Raw genomic sequence first — 20,523 nt, 5'->3', positions numbered from 1 at the left:
ATAGTATAGTACATATTATATAATATGTAACGATACGGTCAATCAAGCCATCATAATATTTTCAAACCACGAAAATCTATAAGGAGTTGTGGGTTGTATACAGCAAATAGGTACATAAGGCTGCGAGTACACTGCATTTCTATTTTCCTTTTTAGATTCGGTGAAATTTCAAATTTCAAAAATTTTTCCAAAATATGCATATTAAGCACAATAACGGAAAAATAAGCAGTTTCCGGCAAAATATATGAAATATGCAAAAATATGCACATTCTAATTTTAGACTTGGTATCATGGTACTGAGAAATGAATTTTTTTCGCACTCTGCTATATTTTACAATAAATAAAAAAAGTATGCAAATTCTATAAGTCCCGAACCTTGCTTATTATAAATAAACCTAACCTAACCTAAGTATTTAATACTTATATTTATATATAACTATGTCAGAAACTCAGAAACATTAAAACAAGTTATTAAATAATTAAATAATTTATTAAAACTTTTTAATACTATTAAATACTTAAAATTATATAATCTCAATAATCTCAATATATATTCATCTATTTTATATCTAGAATTATATATTATATTAATTAATAAATAAATAATATTATGATTATTAAAACCCCTTTTAAGATATTATGCATAAGCAATTTATAGATGTTTTAGTATTTGTTACCGGCTAATCGTTTTCTCTTATCACTCCCCAGCACCCTTGGTATCTTTAATCATGTTGGGAGCAGCTATCATACTTGATACTTCTTCAGAAATTCAGAATTTAGTATCAACTATCTAATAGTTCGTTCTTCGATATCATTTGGCACGATTCAATGTATTCAGGTTTTACTATTTTAGCTCAACAATTCAACTATTTCATTAAAATATTAATTATTCTTCAGTAGGTACTTCAGTTATTTTTTATATTTAAAAAAAATTGTCAATGTGTTTAAAATAACAAAACAAGGTATATGATCTAAGAGCATGTCCCACAGTATTTAATTTAATTCAAAGGAAAGAGATAAATTTAAGCAATGCTATTATTATTAAAATGTCAGAACCACAAAATAGTTGAATTTTCATCTATTCTGTGTCAGGACTATCAATGCCTACAGGCGTTATAAATAATTACTACTATTGGCAACCAAAATGTACCAGCTTTAAACAATCAGTTCCATCTGTGTGTTGTTTGTAGATTTTTGTGCGGTTGTTGTTACTATCCCTTCCTGCGTTATTCACCTTAAAGGACAGATGCTTTTCGAGATGGCACTAGAGGCGACAATTGATCAACAGAATTTAATGTTCAACCCGGCCAAATTGCATTCTTCTATAAAGATACCGTTTCCGAAATCTTCGTCGATTGAAAATGAATACTTTGTTTATCATCAGGCTGATCTGTTTTCTCAGAGTTTCTCAGCGATTGAAGGCATACGCCGGATGGGGAAACTGTGTGATGTCACACTGAAAGTAAGTTAATTTACTGAAAATAGCCATTGCTTTTTATTTAGTATTATTAACTAGGTAACCAATTGTTTTTAATCAGGTAGAAAACATGTCATTTAGTGCCCATCGCATAGTATTAGCTGCTACGGTACCCTATTTTAATGCTATGTTCACGCACAACATGATTGAAAGTACCCAGAAAGACATTGTGATGCATGGAATTGATCCTGAGTAAGATTTGTTATAAAACTAAAGACATTTTTAAATATAAAAAGAAAGCTACCTATAAATAATGTTAAAATTTTTTTTTTTTAATTATAGAGCATTGGAAGCATTAATTAATTTTGCATACAGTGGTCGAATATCAATAAATGTCAATAATGTTCAGTCACTATTAATTGGAGCTTCATTTTTGCAGTTGAAATGGGTGCGAAATGCTTGTGCAACATTCATTAAAGAGAGGTAATTAAAATTTGATTTTGTGACAAAGCACATGCTACTCAACAACTATATAGCTTAATTGTTAAGTTAATACTAGATATAGTAAAAATATTAATTTTAAATTTTAAATTCTGTCCCAAGATTTTCAAGGAAGAAAGTGAAGTGTATCAATATGTATTGACATTGATACAAGTAGGTACATATCAAATTTTTCTTCTTGAAAATCTTTTTTACAGTGTACTTATAATACAAATAACTAGTAAAATAATGTTTGTAAACTATGGTTATATGCGGTTTAAAATAGCGTACTCATGATTAAAATAATTTATTATTTCAACCATGAGCTTATCCTACCTATGTTATTGAGGCAGAGTAGGTACTTTAAAAGTCAATAAACTTAACTATACTAGCAGCAACCACAAATTGACTAAAACTTATGTAATCTGAGTCAATAAAATTCTAGTTCTACAGTATTATTGCAATTTGTAAGGTTTGCTTATCTACATAATTTAATGTAATATTATTTTAATATTTACAAACCTAATGTATAATGTATAATTAATGTACTTTATGTTGTCAAGATAATAATAATCATTTAATTTGTTCTCGCATCCTATTTGAAAACTTTAGTATGAATCTTAAATAAACATATTATAACATTGTTGCAATATAGTGTTTACTAATGTAATACTTCAACGTTTAAATATGTATTAGTATACATACATTTAAAGTTAAAAATACAAATAATTGTTATATGTATATACTATATTTTAGTCATGTGGTTTGTTAACCCTATTTCATAACTCATAATAATGTTTTACATTTTAGGTTTCACCAAAATAATGTTTTAAAAGTACGTACATTAGCTGATTCATTGGGGTGCTATGGCTTAATGACTGATTCTAATAGATATATAGCTCAGTATTTTCCTGATATATCACTATCTGAAGACTTTTTAAATCTCAATATTTCTGAAATAATTGACATAGTCAATAAAGATGAACTACAGGCATCTGAAGAACAGGTAATATTAACTGCAATAATTACATAAAAGATCAAATCGAAAAGTAACAATTCAAAATTATTTTAGGTATTCGAAGCAACTATTCGCTGGGTGAAACAAGATGAATTGAGACAAGAATGTTTTCCTCAATTGCTTGCTGCTGTAAGGTTACCATTACTTTCACCTCATTACTTGGCTGATCGAGTTGCCACTGAAGAATTAATTAGATCATCTCACGAATGCAGGTTAAAAATTTTTGTCGTGTATTAGTGCTACTGGGTTTTTAAATAAAAATTATCATATTTTATTTGTCATGAATTCTGATGTTTAGAATTGTTGTAATATTGCATTTATATTTACTTAAAATGATTTAAAGTATTTGGGTACCTATATCAAGTATTTATAATTTGAAAAGCAAATGACTCTAAATAAATTATTGCAAAAAAATATTATTTTATTTATTAACACATTTTCAAGTTGATTGATAAACACATTTGTATAAGACAGTCAAAATCAAAATTTCATAGGGAGATTTATACTTATTACTAAATCTTATGATCTAAAACAATTATTACCTATAATAGTGTAATTTGTTATGTTTGCAAATAATAGATTATAATAAATCCCATTCATTTATTTATTGTTTAGAGATTTATTAGATGAAGCTAAAGACTACCATTTAATGCCTGAAAGAAGACTTTTGTTACAAAGTTTTCGCACTAGACCTCGCTGTGTCAGTTATATACGTGGACACATATATGCAGTTGGTGGACTTACAAAATCAGGTATTTGTGTGTTTAATTAATTTGGATAACATTTCTTACTTTTATAATAAAACATAACAAATTTTTGATCTAAGGCGATTCACTAAGTACCGTAGAAGTCTATAATCCCTTGACTGAACGATGGGAGCTTGCAGAAGCTATGAGCATACTGCGTAGTAGAGTTGGAGTAGCTGTACTAAATAATAAATTATATGCGTTTGGTGGCTATAATGGAATCGAAAGACTATCTTCAGTAGAAGTATTTGATCCTGCTACAAAATCTTGGAATATAGTTTCACCAATGCATCGAAAGCGCAGGTCAGTCATTCTGATACATAACAGATTTTTTATTTTATTGAAACGAGCATTCGATTTTCTAAAATATATTTATGTACCATAATAATTGTTAAGTTCTTATATATTTCTTAAAAAATTAAAATAATATTATATTTTAGCGCTCTTGGAGCAGCTGCACTAAATGATCGACTTTACGTTTGTGGAGGTTTTGATGGAGTCAGTTCATTAAATATTGTTGAATGTTATCAACCTGATTTAGATCGTTGGACAATCATTACACCAATGCAAAAACATCGAAGTGCTGGCGGTGTAGTAGCTTTTGATGGTTATATATATATTCTGGGAGGTCACGATGGTCTAAGTATTTTTGACTCTGTAAGTTGATAAAGATTTATTAAAAAATAGTAAATAATAGTCTTCAAAATTTAATAATAAATAAAAAAAAATAATATAATATCCCAAGACATAAAAATGTTGATTTCTTGTTCTAAATTCCATCAAAAATTGAAATCATCTTACTGTATTTTTATATTTCTAAAAAATGTTGTACATTAAGTTTTAAAAAAATATATTAAAATAGACATGAATTTGAAACATATCAAAAATATGCTTAATTCATTATATGCAACAAAACTTTGCAAACATTCTTTAAAGTTCATAACACAAATTTCTTTCCAATTCCACAAGTTATACTAACTAGAAAAATTATGTAGTTCCATGAATATCATCCCATTAAGAATGATAAAATAAATTACAAACATTGTTCTTATTAGTAATAAGTATTTGATTTTTACTTACAGGTTGAACGGTATGATACATATACAGGCCAATGGCTATCTGTAACACCTATGTTAATGAAACGTTGTCGCTTAGGAGTAGCCACATTGAATGGTAAACTTTATGCTTGTGGAGGATATGATGGATCAACATTTTTACAAACTGTTGAAGAATATGATCCTCAGACAGACAAGTAACGACACAGAAAACACAATGTTAAATTTTAGTGTAGTTCAATTTACTATTGTGGTTTTACAGGTGGAGATTTGTGGCTTCAATGAACGTGACAAGGAGCCGCGTGGCTCTAGTAGCCAATGCTGGAAAATTGTGGGCCATTGGTGGGTATGATGGATTTCTGAATCTACCCACTGTAGAAGTGTACGACCCGAAAGCTGACTGCTGGACATTTGCAGCTTCCATGTGTGCCCATGAAGGTGGAGTCGGAGTCGGTGTCATACCCATACAAGAGTCAGAAGTTCCATGAATATGTTTGTCTGTTGTGGTTAATATAATAATAACAGTACCATCTATAATATCTACTCGCGGTGAAAGCGGTAGAATAGGTAACAAATGGATTTGGTAAAAACAAAAACAATGTCGTGCATCATATTATTTATTTTGAGTGTTGACTGATAGTTTTTGTCACATTTTGGATGACGATATCACTGTGTAAACTATATTAATTTGTTTATTAAACACTCATTCCAAATAGGGTAACAGTTGATATTAAAAAAGTTGTATTCAGCCCCAAAACAGATTTTATAAGTGTAAATTAGTCTGCTTATCTCCATGAATGTATTTATGTCCTCTGAAAATATTTAAATTGTACCACTGCTTGCCAGGAGTTCAATATTGCTTCTCACTAGTTTTTATTTGGTCAAACTTTCCTGTATAAAATATAAGTTCTTATACTGTGATAAATTTTTGTTAGCTCCCACTCCTATATTGTGTTACCTACCCATTTATTAATAGAAAATTGCTTAAATGATAAATGTATGTGAGACATACTGTGGTATTAAGTAACCAGGGGTATTTTGTAATACCGAATCAAACATGTATATATAAGTACGTAATGTTATCGTTAAATTAAATTATGTAAATTTAAGTCGAAAACCTATTGTCCTAACCTATAACTGTGAAATTTGTTACTCTACATTACTAAAAATGTTGTTATTTTGTTTTAAAATGTATAACATAATGACTAATAATATTACATAATATGTTTTCTGAACCTATGTTGGTTTTGTGCTCTTATAAGAATTTTTACTTTTTTTTTATTTAGATGTATATTATATGTGTTAAAAGTGATGTTATGAAATCTTTTTCCTTTATATTAGATCTTATTAAAATTTGTAATAAATAGGTATTATAAACTTATTAGTATTATTATAATACTAATTATATGATTAATACATTTAAATGAAAAATAAAATGAGACGATTATCATTTATCACATATATTGCGTATTATTTAATTCTCACAATAACTTACTATCATTGCCATCAGCTATAAAAAATAATAATATATTATTGTAATACCAAGTACTAAATCATTAGGAAGAGTTGCTAATTTCTTCATGACTGTCAAACTAATAAAATGAAGAAATTGTTATTTTATGTACTTAATATAATATGTTTGTACTTGTAGGAACACTTTTTAGGTATTGATATGGAGCCACAAATTCATGGACACTATACGACATCATAAGAATGGCACCTCAGGGTTATTTCCAGAATAACAACACAATGATGACATATTATACATAATATGTTAATAGATTAAACAGAAGGATTTTTTTTTAAATCAATTGGTTAAAATGTATTATGTACCAAATAGTGTGTATCTCGCTTATACATGTATGATAATATGATATAATTAAATAACTTACATTATGATTTAGTTATTTGCAGTTATGAAAAGGGCATTGGCTAAATTGTTGGATCATTAGTCTGAGAGAAAAATGAAAGGGAATCTGCAGTATGGCATTTTCGGATTCATATTCATTATTAATTATAAATGTTGATGAATTAATAATAATTGCTAACATATTTAAATAGTTATATACACAATATTTTCTAAACTTGTTATTAATTTAAGTACAAAAGGTTAAAAAAATCAAAAATTACCTACTCATTAAAATTTAGATTTTGAAACGTTAACATTTTTAGAAAATTCATCCACAAAATAATTTACAGTACACAAGAGGATTTACATTTTAAAAACAGACAGTGTATGTATATCAACAGGGCACTGCACTATTCGTACAAAAAATCTAATGAATTCGAAAATATGGTCTTTAAGCAAATTTAAAAATTCCCAAAATTAGATCATGATTAACTGCATTATTGATGAATAAAAGGGTGAGCATGTTTGTGGAATCACCCTGTATGGCTGTATAGTGTATACAAATAGGGAACAAAATAAATGGCAGCCAAGTAGGTATATGATATCTGTAATTCTATAATAGTGATTTTAAAATGTCATTATGAATTATTGTAGCCAACGTTAAAAAATATAATTATTTGAGTAACAATGAAACTAATTAAATACTTATTCAAAAAGCACAAAAATGATATTGTGTATAAAAGGGAATGTCGGCCGTTTTTCAACAGGTTCTATACTATCAGATTTAATGATCATTTAAGTAGGTACCTACATAATTAAAAACTAATGGCCTTAAACTCGCCCAATGCATTTCTGTTGGTAGATAATATAATTTATGGTTGATTGTATGTACACTACAATACATTTATTCCTAATCGATAAGGAACAATACGAAAAATTAAAAAAATGTGGCCAGTTGGTGTCGTCTAAAAGGCTGAACTTTTTTTGTTGAAATGTTGCCATGTCGTTTTTGCGAAAATCATCATTAAAATGTATAAGCCACACTCGTTCGATGTACAAAACTAAAAACCTAGGCAAGAAATAGGTATGTAATATTATGTCCGTATTCCGTTGACCTCTATAATATTGATGTTATTTCAAATGCTTTTAACATTTTTGTATCAATAAAATAATATGTTTCAAAAGAAGGTATTATACTTACACCTATCAACATTCTACGGAGAATATATACTATTATATAATATACATATGCGTCACATTCACTTTAGAAATAAAACATAAAAGCTGGTTTTACTGCGGTATTAGAGTTAGGTATATTTCAAGTAGGACCATTTCCTAAAGCTTTGAACATTTTAATTTTATTTAAGCTTCTAGTTTCTAGAATAATAATTACTAATATATTGTACCTAATACCGTTAATATAATTTCAGGAATATCGGATGTTAAATTAATAATAATATGAAACCAAAATAATATGATTTTTTTTTTTGATAAAAATATATCGTTGGTTTCCTTAAACTAGTTAAACTGGACGAGTAGATTAAATACACTTATTAAAATATATTAAATATTACGAGGTGGATTCGTTCGGCTTCCTACTTATACAGTGTAGAATAGGTAATTGACAAAAATGAATTAGCCGTCTATAATAATTACACTTTTTATCTTTGTAAAAGCCGTTCGGCGTAAATTTATATCAATTAAAGGAATAAATAAATAAACTATTTTTCGTCATTATTTTTGTGTCTTTTCAACATAGTGATTTTGATTAAGTTTTATTATTTTTACGTTTTTTTTTTTACTAACTGACAACATTAATAAATAAACATAAACATTTTAATGTATATTATATTAATCAGAATAAAATGTCGTTGTTTTCTTAAATGCTGATTATCAAATATTGAATATTGAAAAGATTTATTTTAAGTTTAGATACAAGAAGGCACGAGTCAAAATGTGATTTGAGCCCTCATGTTTTTCGTCACATTGTTATTCTTGCTTTCATCATATTATAATTATACTCTTATTGTACAATTCTTTATAGATTCAAGATTATGTATTATCTTGTTTTAAATAATAATAAAAATAAGAGGAGTAAATGATTTCCAGTAACGCAAAAATCTACTCTGAAAATGAATAAGTTTGTCATTGTATCATTCTATATTGGTAATAATTACTTATCATATTTCTATTTTCTATGCAGTATAATTTGTATTATGCGTTTTGACTTATGCTTAGACAGTGCAGGGTCGCTTATGTGTATATTTTAATCATTAATGTAGATACCTAGGTATATAATATAATATTAAAAGTGAACTTTTTCGACCGCGGTATACTGAAAGTTAAAGACATTTCTCGGAATCGCGGTATGATTGAAAAGTACACACTATGGCACTGAAGATGGCTTTAAGATAGTCTGTATCTTGCATTACCAAAAACCATATTAAAGGAGAAGACCTACTTTTGATAGTGATAGGGATACATTCACCGTTGAGCCTTTTCATATTCAACATTTGGTATATGATGAGGTTAGCAGGTTAGGTTAGGTAACCTCGTGAGTAGGTAGTGTGGTTTTCTCGAGGGCCGTACTTTTGCGCGAGCATTATCGAATGAGGGAATAACTAGCAGTTTCCGTTTACATTTTGCCCTTAAGGCCGAGGAAAATAATTTATTGGTTTTTAAGTTTCAAATCTTCATCCTATAAATATATTATCGCCCGGAAATACCAAAAACGTTTTCAAAACAGTTACATTTTTATAAGATTGCCCGTGCATGGTAATACCTACAGCGTTTGCATATTGTTATATTGGAATGGAATTACTGTTGTCTTCGTGTTGTTGACGATAGCGAATCAAATAAAATATATCGCCACAGAAAAACGGGATAATGCGAACCGATGGCCAGTGGGGTAAGTAGACATTTTTAGATAAGTATCAAGTAGAATTGAGTCGAGAATATAATATGGGCACTACAGTGTAGCTATAACTTAATATTTTATACCGGCTTGAACACACTTGATAACTGAACCGTATCTATATTATTAAAAAGCGTCGGAATTAAAATCGCATTTACAATATATTAATTGAATTATATTCATATTATATACGTCACATTCAATTCGGTATATATATATATATTTTTGGAGAAAAGTGCCATTAGTTACGCACACAAATTGGTCATTTCATCAACAAATATCGGTGAGTATTACGGCGTTTTATATAGTATATCGTATTAATAATGTTCTAGGTAGGTACTTCTAAAAATAACACGCCCAGCCGGTGACAAAACCGTATATCGGATTCAGCAGCGTCACACGATAATAATATATGACGTTACAGAAATGAATTCATTACGGAAATCATTTAATATTTAAAAGCGTTGTTCAAAATTAGTTCATATCATAGTATATTGATGAGATATTTGACACGCAATTCATACATTATATTATACGAATGTGTCCCTGCTGCCCAAAAACGATTCGTCAACTCGCTGCGAAAAAGAGAATATCAGAAAAACGATAATTGGTATTTATTATTATTTTTCCAGACGATTTTCAGTTCGCTTTTTTACAACACTGACGTTGTCGTTATCGTCTGCACCGAATCCCGGTGAATCATAAATTCGTGATAATAATTAGTATATTATTATTTTTGTGTCCAACAGTCAATACTACATGGCAACACTTATTATTATTTTCACCGATTGGTCCAAATATACCGCCGTGGTGAAATTCATTTTCGTATTTTTCAATTACCTCCAGACTGTATGTGGGACTTATGGGCGTGATGGCTGGAAGCCAGTGGAAGGTGAGGTTCTTCTGTTATGTATGAACTCATGCACAAATAATTATTGGATAAGGGGTTCATTTTTCGTCAAAATCGGGTTTTAATTGAATTTGGTAAATCAAAATATTACGAATTAATCTGTTCAAGAACGAGATAAATCCGAGCAATCGTGTACCTATAGGAAATATAATGTAACTGGGAGCAGTCTGGGTTTTGTTTCGTTTAAAAACCAGATAGCTCCGGAGGTTTTGTGTGTTTCTTGAAAAGTTTTGAAAAATGGAGCTGTCCGGTTCTTGTACGGACCCCTTTAGTACTATAATATTAATAATATTACAACTATTACTATGTTAGTATACTTGTAATATTTGATATCACATAATATCGACTTCGTTAAATACACGATTTTTCGTAATAATTAAATATGATTGTGTGTATATTTAATATATTATATAAAAAAAAAAAATTTATATTATAAAATCAGAGACTTATGAGTTATGACGAATGATCTGCTGATGAGGCACCTCGCACCTAGGTTGAGAATAGCTGATGTCACAAAATCGCAGTTTAAAAAAAGATTCATAGTCCACCCGCTGCAACGGCCATAAATAGGTAAACTTAAAATTGTGAGCTGCGAAAAATTGTTGTGGTAAGTGTAACAAATATAGATTATTTTATATTATTATTATTATTTTCAATATTGTTATTTCATGTTATTACTACTATAACATTATAGGCATCCTCTCGGGTTAAAATTCTCAAATGGGCTATAGTCAGGGAAAGTTGATTCTTCTTTCCTTTTAAGTTTAATTAACTTCGAGATCCCTCGACGAACTATACGATACCACGTTCCTTTTTATATTCCTCCTTGCTCCTCTAATTATTTAATTAATGAACCGCTAAGAAGATTAATGTTTATTGCCAATGTTGACATTCTTTGCTATAATTAATAATTTGTTATAATATGGTATTATCATTTTTTTTTAAAAAGTTCATAAGACAAATTGTACTTTTGTTATTATTATATGATATTTAAAATTGTATATACCTTATCACAAAGACACAAAGTGTTATATCCGTAGGATAATAATAAAAAACACAAAAACTAGCGTAGAAATATTTTCCTCCACAAAAAATATTTCGCAAATTGTAATTGTCAAAACCATTAATTGCTTCGAAAAACTCGGAACGACCTGTCCATCGATGTATCAAAATCATCGCCCCACGCGTATCATATCAGGTTTTTCGAGTGTCCAGGGGTTTAAGCAGGCCATTCTGAAATAGCTACGCAAGTATAATATAATACTAATATATAGTTTCATGTTCGATTCGTATTTACTAAACGCGATCGCTGCCGGAAGACAAATAAAAATAGCGAAAATCAATATTTCAAACACGTATTTCTACGGCGAAAGAGGTTATTTTTATGTCTTTGCTCGACTACCACCGACAGAGAGTACCTACTTGAATTACAGCGATTGATGACGAGTGTATTATGTATGAGATCAAAAAACCACAGAAGTGGAAAAAAAGCCATTCGCGACCAGAAAATGTTTTATTGTTTTAAATATTTCATCAGCGTTTATATTTTACCTGTGTACCCTGGACGTTGTTGAACCTTCGATATTCAAAAACTGTTGGGTGAGCCAAATATTTTAGGCCATATAAGCACACATAATTTGACTGTATTATTTCATTAGTATTTCAGCCGGTACCTACGCGTCGCGTCTAAATTCTCGTCGGGGTAGTTATAATTTAATTTTTAATTTTGCGTCGAACGGTCTTCGCGGAATTATTGCCGGTCTTCGAACTGTCACATCGTCAGTCTGTTTTGAAAGCTAATTGTTTACGCGATGATGGCATGACCTTGCCGCACAGACGCCACCGAGTTGGACAATCTGCAACTGTAATAACTTACGTTTTGAATTTTCGAAATCCCAAATAAATAAATAAATATAATGTATAGAATATAAAGTATGATACATTAATGTCAACAATTTAATAGGTGGCTTTAAGGTTGATGAAAAATCAATTTACGAGAAACAGTAAGGATTGCAGAGATCGGTGATATTTCTAGATACCTAATAATAAATGAAAAACAGTATAAATGAATTTAATAATAAAAATTGAATAATATGTCCACTTTGAACGTGGGTAAAGAAATTCTCGTTACCAAATGTCCAAATCCACCGTGTTTAGTGCGATAAAAATAATGTAATTTTGACCATAAAATTTACTCGAGAATAAAAGGTATAAAATATAATTTGGCTGAAACTCCATAATAAAGTCATAATAACGTCATATTAAAATCCGTGCTTTAAATCGAAATATATTTTCGATTTTAATTTCAATGTCACTTAAAAGTGATTTATCAAGATTGTTTTTTTCTGATTTAAATTTAAAATAATAGGTACGTTGATTTTATAATTTTATGATTTTTAAATTGTTGCACAATATGGCTTTAATTGTTTAATAATTATTTGATGATATTTTTAATGTAGTTTTTCTTTTTTTTCGTTATTGAAAATCAATTATATTAATTTTTTTAATTTTGATTTCTATGTACAAGAAATCTGTCAAATAGTTTGTGTGTTTGATAATATTTGTCGTTACGCGTGGGTGTGGAACGGGCCTAAGAAAACGAAATATTTTATATTAGTCATTAACTACCTACAATAATTATCAGTTATTAGGTAGGTACCTACTTGCCGATGAACGATATTATAGACCTGCCAGCTATTAGTTGAATTGTATTTTATCAAATTAATTATTTTTTAATTTTAAATCGATTTGTGTATACAAATTATAAAATGATTATTAGTTTGGTGAAATTATAGATTTAAATTTGTTTTGATTCCTTATCAATTTTGACTATTATTGAAAAAAATTTAATTTTAATACTAATTAATTCGATTTTTATCGATAAGTATATTTTCAAATAAATTTCAAGCCCTGAATTTATAATACTGTAGTTGTTATCCGCTGATAAATTAATACATTAAAGCGAGAAAATACAATTATTTGACTGTAAATATAAGAATAATATACGTAATAATAGTATACATTACCGCAAAGGTGCAGTATACTGAATGCGATTATAATATAGGCTTCTTATATATAAGCAGTAAGTACCTGTTGCTCGTTACACGTGATTTAGACTACTCGTCTTCGCCGTGTAGCAGGTGATGGTTGGTTGACTTATCACCTCGTTCTAGTTGTCGGTTAGGTTAGGTTCAACACAAACGTAGTCCAACAAAAACAAAAAGGATGATTTAAATTCGAAATAGACCGTTATCATATCATACAGTCATGTAAAGTGTAATGCAGATTCGATTACAACGGATTTCATTCCTGTGTGTTTTTAAAATTCATTTTCATTTTTTCATATGATACAGATTTAATAAATCATAGTTCATAGTGAATTCTGATGTTAAAAAAAAAATATGTAACGATTGTATACGTGTTATCATAAGCGCGAATTTTGATTGAATGGTAAAGAATATCAAATGTTACTAACATCTTGTCGTCAACATTTACCGATAAGAGAAATACTATAGTTTTTTAGTAAAAAAAAAAATGTTTTTATAAGTATATATCATCAAAGAAATGTATATATATATATTTGAATTTTGTATGAATCATTAAACTAATAATATTACTAAACTCACATCGTTATTACCAATTTTATTTTTTTGCTAGCCTATATGGCTTTATATAATCTATATGACAATATATAAAATTGGAATACATAGTTTGTATATTTATAGACTTTTTTTCGGCTTTGAGAGTACGATTAAAATATTGAGTTTCTCCGTTAGCTTAGGCCGCTTAGGTCATACTCGTATTTATACAATATTCTTTCTAATCTGTAGTAGGTATCAAAATTGCCTACACAAAACGCCGTCATACTAAACTACTTAAAATAGTCGGCCATCTTTGTTTGCTCCTTCCAAAGCCTTGAAATCAGTTACGCCAAGTTTGCAGCAAACTGTTTGCCTTATTACACTGTGTTGATGCATGTAAAATAATAAATCGTAAAATATATTGTTTCGTTATCGAGAGTGGCCAACTCGTTACAGAGTATGAATTAACGTATGATTGATATAATTATACTTTATAATGCAAACCAACCAATATTAAGTTACGATGTTATCATTATAGAGAGTTTTTCGTTATAAAGATATTCGTTATAAAAAATGTTTACTACTGTACTAAGAATAATGAATATAATACTATATTCATTTGGATTACATGACACACAAAATGCATAACAACATGTACAATATGACCCAACTTTACAATTGTATCAAATACAGGCCGTATCGCGAACACCAGCTGTCAATTTTACATTAATTGTGTATCAAAATCAAAGAAATATAGTATTTTTTATTAAAATATCATTGTACACAAAGGTTCCCTACGAATTGCATCGTTGTTGTTGATATATTTTCCTTCGAAATAATTTAGTCTTACCGTACTTCATGTTTCGTCAGCGCTTCTGAGATCCGACACCATCGTGAACCCTGTTACAGTCCCTAAACAGTAGTGTAGTAGTCGTTTATGTACTACCCATATTACATTGACCGGTCAAAGGGTTTATGTCGATTTGTTGTGCACATTATTCACTGTGACGCGTGACCCAGTGACTTTTTTTAGTTTTTTTTGCTAACAGGCCATGATGACCTATAAATAGTACACTAACGCGTGCGATTGGACAGAATGATTTATAATACATTTATTGTTTTTTGAATTTCGTGAACTGAGGTAACGAGTAAGGTTGTCTGCATTTTGTTTTAAAATCAAATATGTTAAAAACGCATAATATTTTGGTGTTTTCTTTTCGTTTTCAGAAACACCAGTATAGCTCCAACCCTGTATCTATCATATTATATCATAAATTATAATTCATAATGGATACTAAAACTGAGCTAGTACCTACTGACCGTCCTTTTTCTAGGCATGTCAATTGGAGATAGAAGGGTGTATTTTGGCATCCTTATTAAAAAACTTAATGGTACCACCCACTTTTGTCTAAACCATGTAGGTAGTAGGTACTATATATTTAAACGCTACTTATATCGTTCACTCAGATGAAAACTTATTCTTAGCCAATATTATATTTAAAACATAATTTTTGATTTATCATAAATTATTATTCGTTTTAATTTACTAGTGAATGTTGATGCATTTAAGAAAAAACGTCATCGTGATGTACCCTTATATTGTATACTATACTACAAGAGTCTTGTAAAAGGTACTTTTTAAAAGTACTCAAGTATAGATACTTATTTTGAAAATTATTTGAAATACGTATTTGAATACTCAACCTTAGGCTGCTTCTGCACTACTTACTGTTGATTTTGAAATAAACATAATATTTAAGTTAGTATTAATCTTTTACTGAAATTCATGAGGCCACACCAGTATGAATTATATAAATTATCATTATAGGTATAAATATAGGTACCCATACTATTATGAAACCGATCGTTGGCTATTATTTTCAGCCAAAAATTGTTTCCATCAATATTTTTACCAAGTTAAATTGTTATTAGTGGTGACTAATGGTCATATTTTTATTTTTATATTTTATATCTGAATAACACGCCGGATAAAAAATAATGTTAAGAAAGATTAATGATTCGCCGAATGGGTGTAACTAACATCAATGAATTTATTTTCCGCACAATAATTCATAACATTTATATTTTTTTCCTTCAGATGACAAATTAAATGGATAGAATAAAACGCGGAATTAATAGTTGTAAACAATATAATATAATATAATTATCTAATATAATAATATAATGTAGACAAACAAATTAGTTATTATGTAGTTCCTTTATACAATCAATAAAATGTTTATTTAACGTCATAGATATTAACTACTAAATAAGTCATCTTAAACAATTTTAAATAGCAAAACTCATATTATATAGTAGGTATTAATTTCATGCTACGGTAATATTATTAAAAAAATAAATTAAAATTCAACGCATTTCTCTTTCTTCGTCGAATTTAGCCGCCACCAAATTTCGCTCTGAAACATTAAATGAATATTATACGATCTACATATTTATTATATTTTCAAGCTTCAAGAAACAACTGACCACCAACGTATTTTTAATCATGTTTTGTTAGGAAATGTAAGGCACGTACGGGTTTAAGTGCGTACATTCGAGTAACTATAGGAAACAATCAAATATCATTTCGGGACCAGCACGTGTCAAGTGCGTGTATTTAATAGATTTGTCATCATCAGTGTGTTTTGTTATGTACATTTAGCAACATTTGTTTGTTAATCCCGACAGACCTGATATTTCAAGTTTATAAAGATTACATCTATGATTCTAGGCCGATAAACTTCAATAAATTTACATTATACTCGTTAAATTTGTCAGTGCTAGATGATGTAATTGGTAGACACGAATAAAGTAAAAAAAAACATGAAAAACCTCTCAGTAAGTCGATAGGTATAATCATTAAAAATGTTAGTTGTCTGTCATAGTTGTCCATGATTAAAGCGGTTCAGATTTATTTTGATATTAATTATTGATTCGATTAGGTTTAAATATATATTTTAATTATTGTTTGTATTATTATTTGTATACCAGTTAATTTAAGAAAACATTAAAATACACGATTAAAAAAATGCACTTAATGTTTTCTATAATTGACGAAATATGAAAAATATTAGTTTTAAGTTTTTGATTTTTAAACTCATCATTGTATTATTATCAGAATGGATTTCTTTGTCTCTTATTAGTCGAGAGCATACAGACGAATATAATATAAAGGTATATATAATAATATAACTCTCACAACTTCCGAGCCTTAGTCATAAATATGTCATTAATATATTATATATATATATATATATATATATACTTGGCGTCTCCCATATCTTGCCATGGCAAGTACCAACGTTTTTGGAAAGAGATATAGCCTATACCTTTGAATTTTGGTATTGAAATAGGACCTAAAGCGTTTATTATCTATAGAATTTTTTGTTGTTAAGCTTTCCTCTCTCTTTCTATCTCTGTCTCTCGCTACTGATAGGAGTGTAGATACATCATGTTGTATATTTTTCTAAACATGTTGGCCAAGGATCTTCTCTTTGCTATCAGTTTATTTCGTTATATGTATCTACTCCAGTTTTAACCAACCTTTTTAACCTGGGTACAAAGATAGTTTTATCTAGGAATTAGGAAAACGATTGGGTGCATACATTTAGGTACACATTTTTTTCAGACATCAAAAATGAACAAAACGTTTAAGTACATACATTTTTTTTAAATACCACGTTTGGGTAAAAGTTTTAAAACATTTATTTTTACTATTTTACTTTTTAGAGCCTATTAGCTTTACCCAGGAGACACCGAGGAGGTTGCCACTTTATAGCTAATAATATTGTCTCCCGAAAACTTTTTCGAAACTTTAATTTAGAAATATGTTGATCATTATGTATTATATTAAATCTATAAAGTTTTTTTGTAGCTTAGTCGATAACAGTACGTGAATTACGTACCTATATATTATGTTACCGTTCATTTTATTATACCCAGACGTATCGTGTTTATGTGTACCCAATCGTTCTTTGCTTTTCCAGGTAAAATTATGGTTATGGACCCAATAATATATTTTATTTTATATTTTTATGCGTCGAAACGTTGTGTCTATTACCCAAAAAGTCAAACGTGTTGGGTTTTGGGTTAATGTATCCAAATATTTAATGCCCTCAGTAAATATTATTATTAGCTAATAGCTTGAAATTATGTGTTCATCTAGGTAATAAAAACTCGTGTAAAATCATATTCTTATTAAATTCATAATATATTACATTTTACGTAAAATGTTTACTATTACCAATTAGTATTATTAATAATTACTTCGGAATTTCGTAGAGCACAGGTTGAGAAACATTGCTCAATATAGCACCAGCTAACGTCTAAATCGCCTACACGAGCCACCGCCACGGGATGATAATTAAATACTCAGTATATATTCATATGCTTCTAGATATATGAGTTCAAGTGGGTTTATATTTCCTCACGAAAGAAACCGAACTTAATAAAATTTATTCACTGTGTGTTTTTGCAAAATTTGTGTCTGGTTAAAAATAAATTTATCTGTTTTTGGTAATAACTATATTCATTTTAAACATTGCATCGGTTATGTAAAATTGATAATTTTGTTTGGTAATAAATAATAATATTGTATTTAGGTATATATTGTGATAAATAAATTAATTGGAAAACATTGATAATAAAGTTTTATTTATGTAAAATTATTTTTAGTTATTTTGTTGTTTTGTCTTGAGTCCTACTCATACCAGTAGTCCAGTGTTTGGAAAGAATGTCGTTCATGAAACCACGTTCACACTTTCACGTCCATATTAAGTTCATCACTAACGATGTTTATATTTCAATGAATTTGAACGAATTTTAAGACACTCAATTTATTTACCATTTAATAAATATATGTTTAAAATACATTGATTAATTATATTACATATAGTAATAATTTCTTGTTGTAATTATTATTAAAAACAATTTTTTAAAAATTAAGTGAACACATTCAAAAAATATAAACGTGAACGAGATCCTTTTTAAGGACTGAACGTGAACATATTTATTTATTTTTATTGAATGTTCCGAACACTCCACCACAGAGATAGACTTTAGTGAGTAAACCAACCTGCTTGTAATATGGGGCGTCACTGTTTTCCGCCAAAATCGACCTTCCGTTTACCGCCAGTACAATAATATATATTTCTTTTATCCACCACCACAAATTTCAGTTTTTATATTTTGGTACCCCTGATTGAAAGAATTAAAATATTATATAATATGCCTATGTATAGTTTATCACAGATAATATGTTCACAATAGTAGTTGAATGTGTTTTTGTAAAATCATATACCTATTTAATTAAAAATTGAATACCTAATTATTTTCGTTATTTTAAAAATTACCAATTATCAGTAACTCCACTTGTTTACATGATAAGGGGTTACCAAAACATAGAAACTGAAATTTGTGGTGGCGGAAAAAGGAAATTTATATTATTGTGCTGGCGATAAACGGAAAGGTCGATTTTGGCGGAAGAGTAGATCACCCGTAATATGGCATGTTATCTCAATTGTATCAACCTTTTTGTTGTTAGTAAATAAATATTATTGTTACGGAAATAAAACGCTCACCCCGGTTCGAAAGGTCCGACTTGAGTTCGTCGATGATCCTGTACAGGATATAGATCGGAGACCATTGGACGTCCGCGTCGACGGCGTCATCGTGGTCCGACCACTTCTTGCCACGGACGCCGTAGAATGCGTCCGCGGACGGAACCTTCTTGCCGCGCATGCCGAAGAATCCGGCCGCCGAGCCCTTATTATTGCTATAGTAGTCCTTCTTGCCACGCATGCCCATGAACCCCATGCTGGCCCGCTTGAAGCCCTCCGCCGAACCGCCGCCGAACACCACGGGCCTGCTGCCGCCGTCGAACATCGGGCGCCGGAACACCATGGTCCGCTTGTCCAGGTCGACCGCGGCCGAAGTCTCGTCTCCGCCGCTGCCTCCACCGCCCTGGTCGCGGTCTTTTTTGCCCCGCATGCCCATGAACCCCATGCTGGCCCGCCGGTCCACCGAAGGGTCGGCTAACACAGTCGCCGCCAGAGCGGCCAGCGCCACGAGGCCCACATTGATTTTGTGTGGCATTTATCGGGCTCTGCTGCACGCCTGTGCACCGGAAATATGACAAAAACGATCGTAGTGATAATATTTCATTTTTTAAAAATGCAGTTAAAATAATTCAATATCCATTAAGGGGGCTGTAGCAGGGACAAATAATCAAGTCAGACAGGCCAAAAACTAGGCAAAACTGTGCTACTTGGGTTTGACGGATCAAGTAAGTAAGAAGAGAACAAGTATTCAAAAAAATGAATGATTAATTGTCACTTATTTGGCAACTCATTTGCGTACACTATTAGATGATATGTATTTGCTCGACGTATTTTGTATTATGCAAATAAGGTATTAATGTAATGTTATTATCGGTCAAATTTGGTGTAGAATCGACAGATTTTATGGACGGTTGTTCAACGAAATGGCTTGTGTACATACGTTAATTAATGGTGAGTTGTCCTGTACAGAATTATTACTTCTTAAAGAGCATAAA

The 20,523-nt window shown here is 29.8% G+C and overlaps 2 protein-coding genes across 4 annotated transcripts; one reads left to right on the top strand and one right to left on the bottom strand.

Moving 5' to 3' along the window:
• The first annotated feature begins 754 nt into the window (after positions 1 to 754).
• Positions 755 to 6,028, top strand: LOC111038684 (kelch-like protein 18). 3 transcript variants are annotated; one of them, XM_022321885.1, is made up of 11 exons: positions 755 to 962; positions 1,191 to 1,462; positions 1,539 to 1,669; positions 1,760 to 1,900; positions 2,708 to 2,903; positions 2,970 to 3,127; positions 3,531 to 3,667; positions 3,742 to 3,964; positions 4,102 to 4,318; positions 4,744 to 4,913; positions 4,979 to 6,028. In XM_022321885.1, exons 2-11 carry the CDS (start codon positions 1,247 to 1,249, stop codon positions 5,202 to 5,204), a joined length of 1,815 nt encoding a protein of 604 aa, XP_022177577.1. In that variant the 5' UTR covers positions 755 to 962; positions 1,191 to 1,246; the 3' UTR covers positions 5,205 to 6,028. The 3 variants fall into 3 exon arrangements, with proteins under 3 accessions (XP_022177577.1, XP_022177576.1, XP_022177578.1); XM_022321884.1 differs by having other exon boundaries at positions 755 to 896; positions 4,979 to 5,204; XM_022321886.1 differs by having other exon boundaries at positions 755 to 900; positions 4,979 to 5,204.
• Positions 6,029 to 16,035: 10,007 nt separating this feature from the next.
• On the bottom strand, positions 16,036 to 20,086 carry LOC111038685 (tachykinins-like). The gene is made up of 2 exons (XM_022321887.1): positions 19,550 to 20,086; positions 16,036 to 16,387 (listed from the first exon to the last, which is right to left on the bottom strand). The coding sequence occupies exons 1-2, from the start codon at positions 20,061 to 20,063 to the stop codon at positions 16,338 to 16,340; spliced, it is 564 nt and encodes a 187-aa protein (XP_022177579.1). The 5' UTR covers positions 20,064 to 20,086; the 3' UTR covers positions 16,036 to 16,337.
• Between the last annotated feature and the right edge of the window lie 437 nt (positions 20,087 to 20,523).

This window comes from Myzus persicae, unplaced genomic scaffold (assembly GCF_001856785.1).
Source record: "Myzus persicae strain clone G006 unplaced genomic scaffold, MPER_G0061.0, whole genome shotgun sequence".
NCBI lineage: Eukaryota > Metazoa > Arthropoda > Insecta > Hemiptera > Aphididae > Myzus > Myzus persicae.
This window is presented reverse-complemented; position numbering and strand designations above follow the sequence as displayed.